Source organism: Polyodon spathula, chromosome 7, assembly GCF_017654505.1.
Source record: "Polyodon spathula isolate WHYD16114869_AA chromosome 7, ASM1765450v1, whole genome shotgun sequence".
NCBI classification, from domain to species: domain Eukaryota; kingdom Metazoa; phylum Chordata; class Actinopteri; order Acipenseriformes; family Polyodontidae; genus Polyodon; species Polyodon spathula.
Genome location: NC_054540.1, coordinates 31,573,665 through 31,593,878, shown reverse-complemented (window position 1 = coordinate 31,593,878; position 20,214 = coordinate 31,573,665). Strand labels below are relative to the sequence as shown.

General features: G+C 40.9%; 1 protein-coding gene and 1 pseudogene across 2 annotated transcripts in view; both read right to left on the bottom strand.

Moving 5' to 3' along the window:
- LOC121318525 (peroxisome proliferator-activated receptor alpha-like) overlaps positions 1 to 20,214 on the bottom strand; it is a 56,972-nt gene that overhangs the window by 18,676 nt on the left and 18,082 nt on the right. For both annotated transcript variants that reach the window (XM_041255282.1, XM_041255284.1), the window contains exons 2-3: positions 15,513 to 15,758; positions 11,473 to 11,633 (exon numbers count right to left, since the gene is read on the bottom strand). In XM_041255282.1, the coding sequence (XP_041111216.1) occupies positions 11,473 to 11,633; positions 15,513 to 15,720 (369 nt within the window). In that variant the 5' untranslated portion in view covers positions 15,721 to 15,758. The remainder of the gene's footprint in view (positions 1 to 11,472; positions 11,634 to 15,512; positions 15,759 to 20,214) is intronic.
- On the bottom strand, positions 15,930 to 16,702 carry LOC121318526 (annotated as a pseudogene).

Below are 20,214 nucleotides of genomic sequence, written 5' to 3'. Positions count from 1 at the left end.
GGCAGCAGGTGTTCAGGTAGCCTGACTGTAGCCAGTGTCACTGTCCCACACCTTTCAAGAGCACTTCTCACAAATCTCAACATTTCAAATTATACAGCATTTTTTTTTTTTTTTTTTTTATGTAGCTACAGTATCAGTTTAGTAACAGCTAAAGTTTGTAACATTTATATAGCTCTCAAACAACTGAATAGTGTTATTTTCTGAGACCAGTAACGATAGGTTGCAGATGCAACCCCGGTTCCCTGAAAGAGAAAATAACCATCAAGGTATGGGATATTGCCGTCAGGCAGTAAGATTGGCTGAGCTTTATGGCAAAGCTGCCGATAGGCCTCTGCGCAAGCTGCTGTGTAAGCCTGCCCCCCTGGGAGCTTACTTCACCCACGCGTGGACTCTCTTCCTCTTTTGCTCTTCAGGCCGTGAAGGCTTCCGGAGCGACCTCACGGCTTGATGGTTATTTTCTCTTTCAGGGAACCGGGGTTGCATCCGCAACCTATCATTCCCTTTCAAGTCGAAAATAACCATCAAGGTATGGGAACAGTGTACCCAAGTCGTCGCGAGGGAGGATTCTCGGCAGGACAGACTTATGTCATAACGCAACTGCGTAGGCAATACATCTAGGCATATGCGGAGCTGCACCTCAGCGTCTATGCTCGCAATGACACCTGTCCTAAGGTAGACTAGCGAACACCATATTGGCATCCTGAGGTGCCACAGAGTGTAACCAGTAAAACCTCATAAAAGTATGCGGTGTAGCCCAACTGGCTGCCGCGCAAATGTCAGACAACAGCACCCCTCTAAAGAGGGCCCAGGATGTCGCCATATCCCTAATGGAATGCGCCTTCAACTGCCCTGGTGGTGGAAGGCCAGCAGATTTATAAGCTAATTTAATAGCATCCACTATCCAATGGGAAAGGTGTTGTTTAGACAACGGCTGACCCAAGGTCTTAGAACCATGGCATATGAACAATTGTTCTGTTTGTCTCACAGTCACTGTACGGTCAATGTAACACCTCAATGCCCGCACGGGGCAGAGCATGTGTAACCATTCTTCCTCTGGGGAAGAAAAAGGAGGAGGATGGAATGCCATCAACTCAACTGGTTGGTTCATATGAAACAGGGGTATGACATTTGGTAAAAAGGCTGGATTTGGGCGCATGGAGACCTTAGAACCGTCTCCTGTGAAACAAGTACATGATAGATGCACTGACAGTGCATGTAACTCGCTAACGCATTTGGCTGATATCACTGACAGCTGAAACGTGGTTTTAATAGACATGAGCTTCATATCCACAGTGTGGAGAGGCTCGAATAGTGCCTTGGTAAGGGCTTCTAGCAACACGTCAAGGCTCCATGACAGTAAACTGGTCGTTCTTGGAGGTCGCAAACGTCTTGCGCCCTTGAGAGACTGCGATGCCAGAAAAATGGCAACCTGGTGATAACCCGTCAATGCGTACATGGCAAGCTGATATGGCGGCTAAGTAGAAAGAGATTTCCCTTCATCTAACAGTTTTTGTAGAAACTGTAATATCACTACCATAGGGCAAGATATTGGGTCATGGCCCCCCCGCCAGACACCAATCTTGGAACAACAGCCACTTGTACGTGTACTGCGACCTCGTAGAGGGCGCTCTAGCGCTCTGAATGGTCGAAATCACCGCCTTCGAGAGCCCTAAGGCTGACAGGTGCTCCCGTTCAGGGGCCAAGCCCATAGCTGCATGAGCTTGGGGTTTGGATGCCAAAGCCTTCCTTCGGCCTTGGACAATAGGTCTGCTCGCAGGGGAAGCTCCCGCGGTTGACCATGGAGCAACTGCACCAAGCTCGGAAACCATATCCTCCGATGCAACTGAGGAGAGACCAGGATCACTGTCGCTTGCTCTACCCTGATCTTCTCTAAGAAGACAGGGAGCATCGGAATCTGTGGAAATGCATATAGGAGCCCTGGTGGCCATTCGTGAGCCAGTGCATCGACTCCTAGGGGGCTGTCGGGGTCCCTCGCCGAGAACCATAGTGGGCAGTGCGTGGTCTCTCGCGAAGCGAAGAGATCTACTTGCGCTATGCCGAACCATTCCCAGATACACTCTATCACCTGAGGGTGGAGACGCCATTCCTCTGCAAGAGGACCTCCTCTGGATAGGAGATCCGCTGCATAATTGACTCTGCCTGGTAGGTGAACCGCGCAGAGAGGTCAAACGCGGCTGTGCCCATAGCAAAAGCCGTGCTACCATTTGGTGAAGGTGGGAGGACTGTAGGCCGCCCTGGCGGTTGATATACGCCACAACCGTGGTGTTGTCTGACCACACCAACATGTGCTTGTCTAGAAGCACTGGCAAGAAGTGCCGAAGGGCGAGGTCCACTGCTCTGAGTTCCAGAGCATTGATGTGGGCTGACCTCCAGGGTCCTGACCACACTCTACGGGTCCCTGAGCCGTTCCAGACTGCTCCCCAACCTTGGTTGGAAGCTTCGGTCGTGACAACCTCCCTTCAGAAGATGGGACCCAAGCGACGCCCTGGCGGACGTTCGACGGAACTTTCCACCAACGCAGTGCCTTCCCAGTCGTCCAGATAGTTCAGCAGTCGGACGCCTTGAGCCCGCAAGGGAGCTAGAATAGCGTCCATACATTTGAAAAGGTTCGAGGAGCTAGTGACAGGCCAAATGGGAGGACACAAAACTTGTACACCCTGCTCTGAAGTGCAAAATGCAGATACTTCCTGTGACCTAGGCAGATGGAAACGTGAAAGTATGTATCTGTCAGGTCCACGGTGGTGAACCAGTCGCCGTGTTGGACAGACTGGATGATGTGCCTGTGTGTAAGCATCCTGAACGATAACATCCACAGGTATGTGTTCAGTACTCGCAGATCTAAAATAGGGCGGAGTCTGCCGTCCTTCTTGGGCACCAGGAAGTATTTGGAATAGAACCCCTGGTCGAACAGAGCAGGGTCTACTTGTTGAATGGCACGCTTCCTGAGCAATGCCTGTATTTCCACACTCAGAGTCCTTCACTGCAGTTACGACCACCCCCCTGAAGGGGGGAGGCTTTAACCGGAACTGAAGGGTGTACCCTGTGGATATAGTTTTGCGCACCCAGATTTAGTCGGTGCATTGTTGCCAGAACTGGAGCTGTGGGACACCTGACACCTCCCTTAGTTCGCCACCCTCCGTGCTGCGGTCCTGCAAATGGAGGCTGACCGTGCGCTGCTGCAGCTGAAGGAGGTGTCTTAGCACCCTGTGGCCGCGGTAGGTGCTGCGGTGGTGTTCTACGCCACTGGTGCTCCTGTTGGCGCTTAGGCTGGAAGGGCTTATGCGGCCACATCTTCGCCATCTGCTGAGATGCCTCCCAGGCTTTAGCAGAGCGCTAGCATTAACTCCACCGCTGGGCCAAATGTGTGCCCCGGTGTGATGGGAGCATCTAATAGTGGGGCCTTGTCAGGCTCATGAACTCTCACCTGCGAGAGCCAGCGCTGCCTTCTGGCAACTACCAGGGATGTGATACTCCTGCCCTGGGCCCGTGCATTTAGCTGGACTATCTTTACAAGGAACTGAGCGACCAGTGCCAATTCCGCCCTCAGAGATGCCGAAAGGTGCTCCAGGAGATCTTTCACCAGCGATGCCTGGTAAACTGAAAGGAGGCTGGCCACGTTAGACAACCTGCCTATGTAGCCGCTGAATAGCCCTTCTTTAAATGAACCTCCGTGGTCCTGCAATGTCTGTTAGGACATGCAGGGTCTTTAGTTAGGCCCGAGAGCGTCTGTGTTTTAACTAGAGCCGCGAAGGCGACATCAACTGGTGGGAAGGACGCCAGTCCCGCCTCACTTGCTCCCTGCATGGCAAACGCGGAAGTCTTTTCCGTGAAGTTGCCGGTGAAGAAGCTGGAGCCCCCCAGGTGGACTGTACCTCCTTAATAAAATCAGGGAAAACTGGGAGCATCCTGGGCTGTGGAGACTGCACAGAAGGCGACTCAAACAGTGACCGCCGAGGTAATTCTACGGCTGGCCACTCAATCCCTAGGTGGTGAGTTGCTCGCTCCACCAGTGACCACAAGGGATCACTGGTGTCCAGTACCTCCAACTCAGTGTCTTGCTCTGAGTTGTGAGAGGTTTGTTCAGCTTCCACACTGTCCTCCTCAAGGAGAGGCTTCCCTTCTGAGGCATCCCTTGAGATGACATCTACGTCCCAAACCCCTTGGGGTTGTTGGGCAACTGGGGCGGGCAGAGCCGGTTGATTGGCAGTCGGCCCGACCTGTGCGTCAGTGGCCTGTGGCACCATTTTTGTCAGTGACATGAGCAGCGATAGCTGACCCATCACCACATCCATAAACTTTGATGTGAGCTCCGCCACGCCTGACTTGTCCCTATAACGCCTGTTCCGACGAGGGGAACGAGAGCGTCCCCTATGGCGGGGTGACACAGAGCGAGACCGTGACCGGCGAGGGCGTTCCCTGCGAGGGGAGGGGCCTCGAGGTCGGACAGACGAGCTACGAGAGCATTCTGGAGCATGTCTATGGTCTGGGGATCTCTGACCAGCTGTAAGCTGAGAGGGGCTCCTGGATTGCCGCAGTTTGACAGGCGGTCACTGTAGACGACGGTGGAACAGACAAGGTGTAAGACGACCCAGAGGAGGGGGAGTGGCTCCCAACTGCTTTCCTCGCCCTCTGGCGAAGAGTGCGCGGCTGAAAATTAGCACACAATGCACAAAACGATCTGTCTGCCAAGGCAGACGTGGAGTGCTCTGGTCCCAGGCAGACTATCCGTCTGTCTAAATTTTTGGAAGGTAAATCTATATAATACATACAATATTCTGTTTTTGGAGAAATGCTTGATATTGCTATAGCAAGGCGATCAATCATGAATACAATATTATCGTTTCTTTATAAATATATAGTATGTGCATGCAGACCTTTTGTTAAGTATATTCCATCTGCAGTGCTGGTGTTTATTTGCTTCACAGCCATATTGTTTGTGGTCAATAAAGCAAATAAGAATAATTGTTGTTTTGTTTTTATTGTAAGACCAAGTATTTATTGCACAGCAGTTCAAAGTAAAATTTCAGCAAAAATGCAAGGCTGTAGTTAATGCATACCACATAAGTTAGCATTAAAGTATGTACAGTATTTACTGAAAGTACTCATGCCTGGTAATGTTATATTTTAAATCACATAGGGGTACATGTACTAAGATGGGCCAGTTGCAGCACAAACATACTGCAATTAGCAATTTCATTGCGACAATTCGCAAAGTATAAATTTTGTCGTACGTACCAGGAGAAAATATGTTAATGAAACGCGCCCCAACATTAAACAAATTCACGCAATTATTTGTGTTGCAATTGCCGGGTGCTTTAGTACATCTCATTATAATATTCGAGAACCCTGAAGGTTGAACCACAAAGAAAAGCTGCTGCTATAAAGCATTCCCTAAAAAGTCGTTAACAGCCTTGCTCATGATTAGTGCAAATTGCCGGGTGCTTTAGTACATCTCATTATAATATTCGAGAACCCTGAAGGTTGAACCACAAAGAAAAGCTGCTGCTATAAAGCATTCCCTAAAAAGTCGTTAACAGCCTTGCTCATGATTAGTGCATTCCACTGTAGACTTCGATTGCGACAGGTGCAACACTTTAGTGCATCTACCCCATAGTGTCTAAATTGGAGAGTAAATTACTCAATGACCCAAAACCTTATCTGGAGGGCTGCCAGTAACTATTTCACATACAGAGCTGGTATTTTCAACATGGGCTAATATGTTTAAAAAAAAAAAACCTTATGGGACACCACCACATATTTATATACTTTATGTTTCTGTGATTACAAAACAGATTAGCCCAAGAAAGCAGCTAAGGCCAACTCATTGTTTTTGTATGTTTTATTGGTGGTTTGGGAACATCAACACTACAAGCTGATTTATGTGGTAAGCAAGGTTGAAGTAAGGCCACATGCCAGAGAGTCATGGAGTTCATTTGCAACATGAGGTCTTTTGCATTACCCATTCCAGACCAGCCTGACTGCAGTGTGATTAAAGAATGTGTTCCTCAGTTGGCACACTGTTTATCTGCTGGACCTTTTTTTTCTTACTTTTATCAAAGATGTTCTGACCTTTCAAAAGAGCAAAAGCCTACAGTGCCAACATTGTAGACGTGCCACAGTATTGGTAAGAAATATTTTCTTTTATTTAAGTTTGCATAATTATGTACATTAAAAGTATCAACACTTCTGTACAGATGGGTAGATTACTCATACATTCCCAGGTTACTAGTGGTAAAGAATGTTGTGACCCAGTTTAATTACATGTTGTGGCAGAGTGAAAGCCCAGCCGGTGGGTGTGTGGGGAATATTGGGTTGGCAGGGAGAGGGTTAAATTCCTCCGTCAGAACACACGTGGGAATGTGGCTGGAGCCGGAAACTGAATAAATGATTAATGGTTAATGAGGCTCCACAGGTGTATAAAAAGGGTGATCACGGGTGTTAATATTAAAGTTAATGTTGGTGCTAGAAGTGAAGGCATGTTTTGTGGCGCTTTGGTGTTAATGTAAGAATTATCGTTGGTGTTAAGGGGAGTTGGTGAAGCCGTGTTTCCTTGTAAGTGGCTGCTAAGCCTGAAACCACAGGGTACTGAGAAGTGTATGTATTGTTTTGCTCAAATGTTTTGGCCCTTGTGTCTATTTGACTGTTTTGTGTTATTTGTTATAAATAAACACGCACATTAGCGCTTAAAGATGCAGCTTCTGTCTCGAGTCTTCTTCCTGGGAGTAACAACCTTGCCAGAGGTTCTGACCTTACCACACGTTCTTAAGAATTTTCTTACCATCTTTCAGCACAATTGGCCAAGCTGTTTTCTAGACACACACAAAACGCTAAAGTAATAAGAAAAATGTCTAAAACCCCACATGTGCGAAATTTAAATAGTTTTGTGATAGAGCCCTGTGTCTGTGTTTTTTTTTTATTGCAATCCTTTATAGATTACCTGGAATGTTTCTCAAATGCGACCACTGTAGCCCCCCAGCAACTCCTCAACCTTTCATTCAGCACACCTCATGCTGCTTGTATTCTAATATCTATCTGTTTGGTAGAGCCTATTGGCCAGCATTACCATCTGTGTAATCACTGCATGCTGATTAGCTTTCAGTCTGATAAGATTGTTGGCTGCATCACAAATCACTGCCCATTTCGCCAGTGTTTATTGGTTGATCAACAAGAGAAGACTTTAGCAGTGCAATGTGAAAACAGCGGTATGTACAGCAATATTATTTTTTTTAGTGAGGAAAAACTATCTGAATATTCAAAACAACATTTCTGCACATGAATTCGAAGGCAAAAATCCACATCTGTGTCCACCATAAATTACATAGTTGATAGATATGAGAAATATGTATCACAACACGTTTTGCCTTGTACCAATTTACCACATTGCCAGAATTTGCGCAACAGTTTCTAAAATGGCAAGTGGCATGGGACAAAAACAGGAACAACAAAATGCAGCTTCAATTTTGTCAAGCAAATTGGGGTGTACAAATGCAGGTGTGCTTCACGCTTTCCAAACCCTGTCCATGTTACTAGTGATCAACGTTTTGTTTTGATACTATTTTCTGTTATGAGGACAGTAACATGAAAACCAAAACTTAACCATTGTTTTCTTTGTACAATGCCCCCTTTTTCCACATTTATTTTTTGAAGAGTTAATTAAAATAATTAAATGTGACATTTTTCACTTGCATTGCGTAAGTAAATTGTTAATGAAGTTATTAGTTTATGAAAACTTTGTTTATTGTGAAGAAACTACAATGGCTGGGAAAAAACAAACAAAACCAAAAAATACATTTTTTTTTTTTATTTATTTTTTTACTGTTGACAGGCAAAGTAAGGCCTTCACAACCTATTATTCTGGAATACTAGTTTTACATACAGTATAATGTTATAACAGCATTGCAAATTGTTATACTTTTGTTCGATTTAGTTGAGAATTGTGCAGCATGTGATTGTAACAGGTAAGCAAAAGTATTTTTTGTATTTATTTAAATTCAATACGTTAGTAATATACTTTAGTTTAGGTATTGCATTAATTTATATGATTGATTAACCTATTAATTTTGACCTGTTGTCAGAGCAGTAATAATCATTAAAAAATCTAGTAAACATTTGTTGTCTCCAGTCTGTTAGGGCTGTGAATTAAGATCCAGTACAGAGTTGAGAGGGGCTGCTGTATTTTTTAAATGAGAAACACTTTGACTTTATTATAGAAATAAACTTAGTATTTTTAGGATAAATGAGCAGTGCAGCCACCAACATTTTCTTGTGGCTGCACTGCAATTTTTTCTTAAAAATACTAAGTACAGTATATATTATATGAAAAATAAAGCAAATGTAGATATATGGTGAGGCCACCAATAAAATTAGTGTGAGAACCACTGTCTTAGAAAGTATTTAAGAAGGAACCACACTGATTTCCTTGTGTATTATTAAGATGAGTTTTGGTTTGCCTATTTGGCATCACATCAATCAATTCATTGATTAATGAGAACACAGTGTGTCTATATATTTTTGAGTGTCTCTGCCAATAATATAAATCATTCTGCTGGTGCTGGGACCTTGAAAGAACAGGTCACCTTGAACTACATCTACATGTAGGAGTAGCATCCTAACAAAAACCACTGCACAGCTTCATCCCAACATAAACCCTTCTTTTGCTTGTGGAAGTTCATTTATTTAATTTTACTACTCATGCTATTACATTAATCTTAATTCATTTTAACAAATGTCCCTGTGTAAACACTGAATTTGAAGTAGGTACGCTTGTGTTTTAATCAAGACAAACTGAAAACACGACAGACGGTTTGCATGGGCAAGACAAAAATAAACAAACCATCAGACAAGTCTTCCATCTTTCATTGACTATTTTTGTGTTGCGCTTATGTGGCCTTGCGTAGCCGGCAGTTGAAAGCATGGGAGGGAAAAGGTTTCAAAGCACTGTATCTTTCCGGCAATGTCTGGTCACCCTGAACCAGCTGTCTTGTTGACTGGAACGTGAATTGAATTGGTGGAAATCCAGAGTGACGTAGACTTCAAAACACAGAGTTCAGTCAGTTCAATGAAACTCAAACAGTGGCACCTGTTTGGAGAACTTCAGGGGTCTGCTGTGCAGCTGCACAGCACGTTCACCTTCGAGTGAGGACTAAAGAAAATAGTATAAGAAACCTGTACTGTTCTCAATTGCTGGGGGAAAGAGACAGGATCGGAATTCTTTAACATCTGCACCTAAACTGTATCTTTCTAAAAATCACATTCTAAGACACAGAAGAGGAAGAAGCAGGCTCCCATATTGGGTGAGCACAGTCATTGCCCAGCTATTCTGTAAAGATATGAGCTTGCCTATTTAAAATGTCACATTTCTACAAAATACAGCTCAGTTCTTCATAGTGAGGTCACCCCTCAAAGTTCCATTTTGATTACATTAACCTAAGGATTTCATTTTAATAGACATTGGAGCATTTGCAATACACCCTAAAACCTGCTTGTTTTAAAAGTGCTAAAAATGAAATAGATGTTGTAATTGTAATATTATGCCTTTCACATTTCTGTTGCAGTGTTGGTTATTTATTATTAAAAGATGTCCTTTCAAATTGCACAAACTATTTCAGAACACAGTAACCCTGGAGAGAACATAGAACAGGGGCGGCCAAACTTCCTGACCCTATGAACCGCATACCAACACTTCAATATAGCCGAGAGCCGCAAGACACATACTGTAAAACATGAAATGTTTGCGAGAGCAAGACATTTTAAATACTAGCACTGTTGTGCAGTACAGTAGTTGTTAGGCAGCAAAATACACAAGCACAAGGGATAGAACATTTCCTACACAGTTTCTGTGTCATTTGTATTGTACTGTAGATCTACAGTGTATTAAACTTTAAATGTAACGCACTGGTGTTTTTCCATTATTTCTGTTTACACTGTATGTAGTAAGCACTTTTAAATAAAATACATTCAGTTATTAAGAAGCAAAATTCAATAACTGACCTGATTTCACCAAAAATACCACATAAACACACATTTTTGTAAGGACTCTTTTTGACAAGCTCTTCCCTTGGAAGATCTGAATGCTGGGTTTAAAAAAAAAAAAAAGCATTTTTTTGTATAACTGCTGCATGTATTAAATACTTGAGAGCTTGCTGGATGACAAATGGACTATTTATTTTGAAAGGGATTACAGTATCTGCTCATGACGAGACGTAAGATATGTAAATATTAAATTTTAGATCTGCACTATAACATTTAAAAATGCATTCTCTAGTCTAGCACCACACAATTTTATAAAAAAGATTAATTAATCTGAATAAGGATGTTTGAAAACGAGCGATATTCCATGCTTGCCATACAAAACTCGCTTGAGTCGTTAAATCAGCTTCTGTATTACTGAAAGCGGAGAGGAGCATCTGCCGGTCTGATCCAGGAAGACATTCAGATGAAAATGTGTTGTGATTTGTTTCTGTGACAGGGTACACCCCGTCCCTGTATTATTATTTGTATTTTTATTTATTTGTGTTTATGAAATTGGCATGGATCCATGGCCCAGCCTGGAAGCCTTCATTTTGTAACTTTTCTTGGCCTTTTGTTATTTGTGTTTAAATACTGTTATTTTTGGCCCTTGTGCCCTTTTATTTTTGTGTTTATAATAAGAGTTATTTTTTTGAACTGCAGTCTGTCTCTGGGCCTCTATCCACTCACCAGCCTGTCACAGATGGCGAAAAAGTCGTGCTTATTGTTTGTTTTGAACTAAAACTTGTTAGAATGTGGCTCAAGCCTCAACAAGGTAATTGTTTTACTGATAATTAAGTCTCCAGCCACAGCTTAAAATAACCCGTTCCAGGCTGATCGATGCATTTTCAGCCACAGATGGGTGTACTGTGCTGAGCTGGGGAACATACGAGAAGCAACTGTTACCTCTGTACCACACGGTATTTGTTTGTTTTATATTGGCCACCAAGCCCTTTTGTTTTGTGTATTGTAAAGTGTTTTATTTATTTCATTTATTAAAAGCTGAGCGCAATCGCGTCTCGTTCCCCCTACCTTTGCTGCCTTGCCTTTGTTTACTTTCTGGCCTGCCTGATGTCATACCACTCGCCATCTTGCCACAGTTCCATAATGACATTTGAGGTTGCTCGCCTTGTACAGAACACAATGTGTAAGTGATCTGTTGCAGATGAGACACGGGCTTACTGTTTTCAGAAAACAGTTTTTCCCAGTTGGTTTAAAGCCTCATGTTTTTGTTTATTACTTGTGGATGGTTTGCTCAATGCCACTGTCTCCACAAAATAAACAATAACTTAATTAAATATGATGAAATTTACATTCAACTGCACATACAGCCTTCATGTGCCAGTGAGCGGTGTTGAAAGTCAACAAGTGATGTAATATCCCTACAGTGAACATGCAGACTCAAAGAAACAGGAGAGAGTATGAGAGAGAAGGGCAACCCACCTTACAGCCCTCACACGCATGCACTCCATAGTGGTAGCCCGACGCTTTGTCCCCACAGACCCTGCACTCCAGATTGAGGGCAGCAGAGGACAGCTCGTCCAGGCCTGCTTGAGCCCCTGAGAAGATCACAGAGGATGGACTGGACGCTGGCGTAAGGGAATCTAGGAGGCATAAAAAAAGAAAGACAGGAACAAATTAAGATTTTATATTCTGTAATAGATACAGAGCACTGTGTATTTTGTACTGTATAATAAACTCACACAAGAGGAGAGCAGATGCCAATGAAGGACTACCTACGATCTATAAGCAACTCTCTGTAAAGTGCAATGGTGATTAATTCTCTTGATGTGTAGCAGTACAGATCTTCATTATTACAAGGAAAAGATTTATTTTCTATACTGGGGTTTTCTGTTTAAGAATGCAGTGTGATTGTGTGCTTGAAGCCTCAGTGGGTGTTAACATACCAAACACCTCTGGTGCTGCTTAGATAATAAAATATTACATGTTTTACTGCATTAAAACGTTTAAGATCCCGTTCACACTACTGGGCTGGCCCAGGGCCGACGCATATTTAGGTCTGCAACCCCGTTCACATTTTTGGTTTACGGCTCATTTACATATGTGACTGAAAAGCAGGCCTGAAATGTGGCAAAATTGCTTTAAAAATTTATTTATTTCAACTCTTCCCTTCTGGACAACATAGAACTCAGTCTTTAATGCACTTTAACTTGCACTTATATACTCTCTATTTTACTGTATTTAATCCTGCACTTAACCCAATCTGTAGTATTTTGTATTTCACCTGCACTAATATCTAACCCTGATGTAACTATCAACACTTATCTGCTCTTGAACTGCCCTGTTTTCAAATTGTACTGTGTTTTGAATTTGCTCTTATTAGGACTGAAGTGATTGTATTTTGCTTGAAAATTGTACTGTAATTCTTGATATTTATTGTTTGTATACAATCGTATGGGCGTCTAAGAACTACTTTTTTTTTTTTAAATGGAACGATAGTCTGCACTCATAATGGAAGAGCTATTAGGAGATACACTAATTCTTGATTTGTAGCACAGTAGCAATTGTATGGCATATTAAAAAAATATCTATACATAGACTATTATAGTCCGACCTCCCACCCACAATCACATTACTCTATTAAGAACACTGAGGTATTCAGAATGTGGGAAACAGCAACTTGTAGTGTTCACATGTATAAATATTTATTTTCATAATGGTTCCTTCAAATTGCAAAGAATTTACAGGTTGTACATACAAGGGCAAGCTCACAACTGACCACCTAATACTACTGCTCCCTCCTAAGGAAAGACACGGCATTAAAATAATAATAATAATAATAATAATAATAATAATAATAATAATAATAATTCATTAACTGGTTACACCTGGAATCATTTTATACGAAAAAAACAATTTAACATTCATTCCATTTACAATAAACAGTCATATTTTACATTACACATGTTTCTCCTCAGTTATACATATTTGTTTAAGCTGCATGAATACCGTCTTTGTTTACAAAACACAGTCGTTAAACTATACCCTTGTTATAACATATGGCTATAACAAAACCCTTGTTACAAATTCGGCAACTTCATTAAGGGAAGCGCCCTAATCTAAATACAGAAATACAACACCATATATCAAACACACTTTGCTCAGCAACATGCAGGATCATAATAAACTACTGCTCTACCGCCAGTAGAATAACATTAACAATAATAATCACAACAGGCATTGAAATATTACAGTGAAAATACAATTTTTGACACTATCAAATTCTAAGCAAGTTATAAGCTTACCAGTGCCATTAATCAAAAAAATAAACATCTTTGGCTTTTTTACTTCAAATATTACAAATAGTTACCTGTTGTAAAAAGAAAAAAAAATCACTTTTGTTCAACTCAGAGTTAGTATTCATCAAATAGAGCTGCAGTATTTCTCCATCCAGATTGTCATGAAACGCTGACGTTGAGCACAGAAAAGAAATCCCAAGTTTGCTGTTGTTTACGTTTTCTTTCATTCAATTCATGTTTAGTGCTTCCCATGTGTTCTACAATTGTCTGCATACGAGTGTAATCTACAGCCTTACATCAAGTACAAAACAGCACATTACCATCGACGTGAAATTCGTCCTTGCCAAACTCAATACGATCTTTAGGGGTAATTGTTACTGTTTTCAGCATCTTTGAACAGCTCTGGATACTCACTGAAGTAAACTGAAGCCTCATTCAGCACTGAACTTGAATACCGGAAGCAGTTTTATTAGACAGGTATGTTTACGTAAATTTAAAGCAAAGTTACATGTGTTAATGTTTATATATAGTAAGTGTACTGATTTGGTTATTATCAAACAAACGTGTTTGTTGCCCTTCCCCAAATATAAAACAAACAAAAAAAAAATTCGGACGTTATAGAAAATTCATAGTTTTTCCATGTTCTCTTACAAAATCAAATTGGTAAAGTGATATGAAAAGGCGGCCTAAGTGCTTTGTGTTCATACATATGTAAAGGCCAGCCCTGGTCTCTGATTGCAGGACGTGGGCCACATCAAAACGGCGGCCTAAATCTAGGCCGGCCCTGGTCTTTCTTTTCCTTTCGGAGCGTTCACATATGAGAAAAGGCGGCCCTGGGCCGCCTTAAATCGTAAGAGTGAAAGGGGTCTATGTGATGTTGCAAACCCTTCAACTTGGAGCTTTACCAAAGTAAATACAGATTTGTTTACAGCCACCAGCCAGGAAGCATCACACTGAGCTGTATGTTTATAGAGCTCAACTAAGATAATGGATCTGCACATTGTAGCTTCTGTCATACCAATGGGACTGCAAAAAAAAAAAAAAATCTGGACATCTGAATTTTCTAGACGAGGGGTCTCATCATCTGTCTCTTAATGCGCCAGAGGTTTCAGGATATATTATTTCTGGGCAAAGTTTGTAACCACATACAGCCAGCTTGTTTTCGCTTAGATTATATTAACAATTTGACGCAGTGTATTTTCAAAACACTAACAGAACAGTGTCACAAATTGCTACAGTGTTATGCTCTTTTCACGTGGCAGGACAAATGCATGTAATCCACAATATTTTGGTTACTTTATTTATCCCTCAAATATTTTATCGCAGCCTCTATCAACATGATATGGTTGAGTTGCTTTTTATATCTTGTGATCTGTGAAAGGTTCTGTGTCTACAGCGCTGCTTGCGACAGCCATCTTTATATTGTCTTGTGTATTGGGTTGAGTTTTGAAATAAGCAAGTCAGAGTTGGAAAACTAATGGAAAAGTATATATCTGCTGTCACATCCCTAAGAAATGTCCAGTTTGGTAGCTGTGTCTGCAGGAGTTTTATGTTGTCCTGTTTGTTTGTTTTGTCGGTCTTGTCCTGTGTACTTGTTACATGTATTGTTAAGAGGCCACCACGCCAACTAGAATGGGAGAAGAGCAGGGATAGACCCGGTTGGTCAGTCTGGGTGAAGTGGGCGGGAGCAGCGGGGTGTATAAGTAACACCTGCGGGGGGGAAGCTGAATGAAAGAGAGGTAGTGGGAGGGTTCAGGTGCGGAGCGGAGCCCAGCCGCAGAGCCCTGGGGAAAGACGGCAAGAGGAAGGGGCCTGGGAGAGAGTGACAGTGGGGTAGAGTGAGTGAAGGAAGGAGTTAGGGTTTTATTGTTTTTGTGGCATGGTCTTGGCCCAAACAAGGACCGTGTTAATTTCACCAATAAAGTGGTTATTCATTGCACCCTGGCAACGCGTCTGTCTTCTGCTTTCTCCTCCAAGGGCACGGGTCATTACAGCATGTTCTTTTCTTTTCTCTTCCTGTTTTTTGGTAGTTGGTGATCATGCTGGTCCTTTCGTTACTCTCATGTGATTTAAATGTTAGATTTCTTATTTTTAGTAAGGATGGTGTGTTTTTACTAAAAACTCAATGTGACTTGCATCCTGGGTCACTTTTTGGTCCTGTAATTAGGAAATTTAGAGTAAATAAGCAAGTTACAACCCCATCCTGAGAGTCTAAAACCGTACCTAATATTGTTGAGCCTTCGGACCCTGACCCTCTCCCTGAAGACTGGTACTCGTGAACTTCGAACATGCCCATACTGTCATCCACAATAGACTGCGAGATGTCCTGGATGTCCTTCATGTCCTGGATGAAGTCTGCACACAGCGGGCTCCCGAGATCAGTGTTCTCCAAGGGGGAGGGCGGGCAGAACTGGCTCTGGGTGTCTACCATGCTGGCGGACCAAGCCTGGCAGAGAATCACTCATGAGACTGAAAAACAAACAAATAAGATAAGCATCACTATGCAGTATTTTCCATATTCTTGTACAAAGATCAGGAGTGCCTTTTTTGTTTTTGGGTGTTCAGGCAGGGAAAAAGCCCTGCTTGTGTAAATAATGTGTGTGGGAATGTAACGTTGGCAGGGATGGGGTTAATTCTGTCACTGCCAACAATCACAGGTGTGATCATTCCCCAGTTAGGTAACTGAGTGCTAATTGAGGAGTGGCCACCTTTTGAGTAGATGAGTTAGGTGAATGGCCATGGTGAAGGCAAATGCCCAGCCTACCTAATATTGCATTGCATTGCATTGTTCAACCTTTTACTTTGACCCAGACCCGGGAGCTGCAGGCTCAATGGGTCGGGATGCCATAAGGTACAAATGCCTCGGATATTTTTCATGGCTGGCTATATATATATATAAAACCATATTCTACTGGCAAGAACCTTGCACTGTCCTTGCAGAATTCGGATTCAGGTATTTGTTAGTATTAGTTTTTTTCATTAACTTAATGTCATGGTACTAATCAAACATTTATTTGTTTTTTTGGCTTTGTGCCTGTGCCTTTAATAATTTGACACCAATCTTCTCTTCAATAAGGAAAGCACGCTTGATTCTGTCTCGCAAACATTTAGTGCACATGGAACCACCATAAGCTCTCCTGACATGCTTATTTGTCTTTGAGAGCATCATCAGGACTTTGGGTCCGACAACACGCACACCACAGAGTCTTCCAGGGCAGACGCCACAGGCAGACTTGGGGGGCTTTGCCAACCTTTTTGGTGTAGAGATACATAATCTGGTTATGATGGGTTTGTGACAGCCTAGTCTTGCTGGAGGTGGTGGTGTTGTAGGACAACCTACAATGGTATGTCAGGCATTGAACCGTGTTTGTACCTTGAGCCGAAATAACCAGAATTACTCGTAGTAGTAGTAGTCATAGTAGTAGGATGGGCAAAAAGAGCGTGATTGGGTTGATCCCCTCCAAGAAGGACAATGTGTGCGTATTGTCAATTCAGCAGTTTTGAATTTGATGTAAGATTATCCCAGTAATCATCAAATGAAAAACGTAGAGGCTATATTTTAATACTACTTTTTTTCTGCTACACATCTGTCCTGAAATATTTAAATATGTTTGTGTGGTTATATGTAACGGACCTCTTAAGGCACTACAAATCATAAAAGACAATGAAACCTGTGATATAGTAGTACAGTAGTATTATTATTACAAGAATATTATGTAGTATAAATGTGGGCAAGTAGGGTAGCCTATTGTAGATTTACAATCAATTTACAACCAACAAAAATGTACTGTACTAAACATTTTGACGAGATCATTTTTATATTAGTAACCTAAAATTAGCTCAATTCGTAGACTGATCAGATTTGCTGAAGCCACAGTTCTGTAGAAAAACTTGTATATATTATATATGTACGTGTATAATAGGTTTATAATAAATGTATATGCAGTCAAAAAATTGGTTTAGCAAATAATACATGAATAGTACACAGCACTTTCTTATGAAATTTTTATTTTATTATTTGTATAACGCCATATTGGCTTTTGTTTTCTTTCCCACAATTTTTTGGTGCCAAATGAGGTAAGCTGCACTTGTGGTGTTCAACACAGCCTAAAAAGTTCATGGAAACCCAGTTTAAGAAAGCTGTACAATATCAATACTCACAAAAGACTAAACTGGAACTCTGACAAATATTTAAATACACCCTCCCATATTTTAATATTAATTTGATTTTTGCATTTGGAAAGAGAATCTCTGGCTAAAAGAAAACAACTACATGGAAACAAACACAACCCAGGATGCCTATTTCAATAACTTATTTACTTTGGGCCCACATAATTTAGGCTACTTAACTGTTACCACAGTTTTTTTTATTTAAAACAATGGAAACACTGAATTAATTTTTTTTTGGTTTAAAGAAAAAAAAAAAAAAAAAAAAAACCAAAAAAAAAAAAAAAAAACCCAAGAAAAAAACCCAGAAAATAATAAAATCAGAAAACACCAAAAAAACAACTAAATTTCATAGATCCCTGATAAAGTGCAGTTAGGAGATTTATTCAAAGTCCTAAAAAGGAATCAACAAAGTTCCACACAAGTCGTTGTTTCAAACCCAGTGGTGAGTGTATGGAATGGGTTACTGGGATCCCTTAAGAACCAGCTAGACAACGTTCTTGAATCAATCTGCTACTAGGAACCTCAAAATCACTGATGGACCAAACTGCCTCTTTTCGTTCTGTTTTACTTAAGGGTTGCCTAAATGAATTATTTTGGGGTATGAATTTACACCAGACATCATTTACATGAAGTAAACATATGAAATCATTATTACTTTATTTATGTTTCTCTGTATTACTGTATTTAAACAGGACAATAAACATGCATGCACATTAGTCAGTGAACATGACCTACTGTACAGACATCCACAGAAACTGACAAAGCATCTCAAAACAAACACATAGTTGTATTTAATTTGAAAAAAAAAAAAGTCCACCAAAAATGTGGACTTGTCAATAACAATGAAAAAGTAGATCACCGAGAATAACAGAAAAGATGTCCTGACCAGCAATGCCTAATAGTACTCTACTGCCTTTACACATGAAAAAAAGTATTTTTATAGCTGCTGGCTTGCTACTACTGAAATGCGGGCAAAGGGTTAATGCCTGAAGACCTTCAGGTTAATTTTGGTCTGGAGGAGTATGATAACCCAGTTCATTCACACAGGAAAGTCTTTGTCACAGAGGTCATTGTATCCAATGTGCGTGTTCAATGTACATTTATCTCAACTACACATATAACCGAACGACGTATCAGTCCACTTCACAAGGTCAGCTATATAAAAAGAGCTGACCATATCAGTTATTTATTTATTTGGCAGACACCAAAGTACTGTAGAATAACCTAGCTATAGTTTTCGCAGTACTGTGCATCCCTGCTTAAATCTCAAGAAAGTTATGAATTTCAGTGAAATCTAGCCTGTTCATTTTACTCTACACAATTAAGCTGTGTTTATTACATTGTTTACCACTGTATTTTTTTTTTTAAATGTAATAAAAACTTTACATTGAAAACAAAAAGGGCCTTTACTATACATTATACACGAACAGCACTCCAAAGCAGGAACAGCCTCTTCCCAAATTCAAGAGAAGAGTATAGATAGAAAGCTATCCACAACTAGGGGCAAAAGATGCCGAGGACCTGCTGTACTATATGCTGTAGTCTAGCAGTAAGAAAATAACATTTAAACTGTATGTAACGAGTAAACAACACAGGACATGCATACCATATTTTCTTTGCAACAGCAATCATTTAAGTTGTGTGTGTGTACGGCCTAACACTTTCGATTTTAACTCTTGAATCCTAATCGATGAAATCCATAATGTTGTTGGCAACTGTGTGCAATAGGAGTTAATATTTAATCCTGGTTTACTATCTGTTGTACTTTACTCCACTTGGAGTTTGACTGAGCAGCACACTGACTTATCAATTCATGATCTTACATTTCGTTTGTCATATTTCCAGGTACATTACATAGGCTCTGTAGATGGATGGGCCTAAGGGCCACTGCACATGTACTTTTTAAAAAGAGGGGGTGGGGTGTCTCCCTACGTACTTTTAACAGCTAGGGCAAGGGGAAAAAAATCATATGGGAAAGAATGAGTGCAGAGAAGCCAAGGTTATGTGCGGTAGCGAATGCTGCTACATCTTGTAACACTAGAGAACTGTTGAAACACGTGTTACCATTTCATGCAAATTTGTGTCTGAAGCAGTAAATAACTATAGTTTGAAAAAAAAATAAAAAATTGAAAAAATAAATAAATAAATAGGCTATAAAGCTAAACAAATACATTGTAGACAGATATTTAATATTTTTTATCAATGTAAATGCTGTACATGGTCATTTTCTTTTTTGTTTGTTTGTTTTACAAAAACAAACATTTAATTTATTCTGAAGTAATTTAAACAGTGTTTGTGGGATACCACTCACTACCCAAGCTCAGTAGTAGTAGTAGTCATCATACTATTGTTGGCCCACCCACTTTTAGAAAGGCTCCGGCGCCACTGATACATTATGCACATAGGTTTCTTATCATTCTATATTGATAGACAGTCCAATGATAGGCTTCATTTCTTGGGTAACAGTTTAAAGTTCAGATATACCTGGGTCTTGAAAGAGATACAGAAGGGATTACTGTACAACGTTAAGTGCTCCGAACCATGCAAGCAATAGTGGAGAAGATGCCAGTGATCTGTAAAATGGTAGACATTTAGCATGAGTTCTTAAAGTCTGTGTGCAAAACTGCACATTAAGATTTTCAATATTAGAGTACAATTCACTAGTATTTATATTTTACATTTTGTATTGTCTTAAATGTATTAATATACAGTATTAGGTAAAGCGGGGTATAACATTTAAGGGATAGAGCCTGTC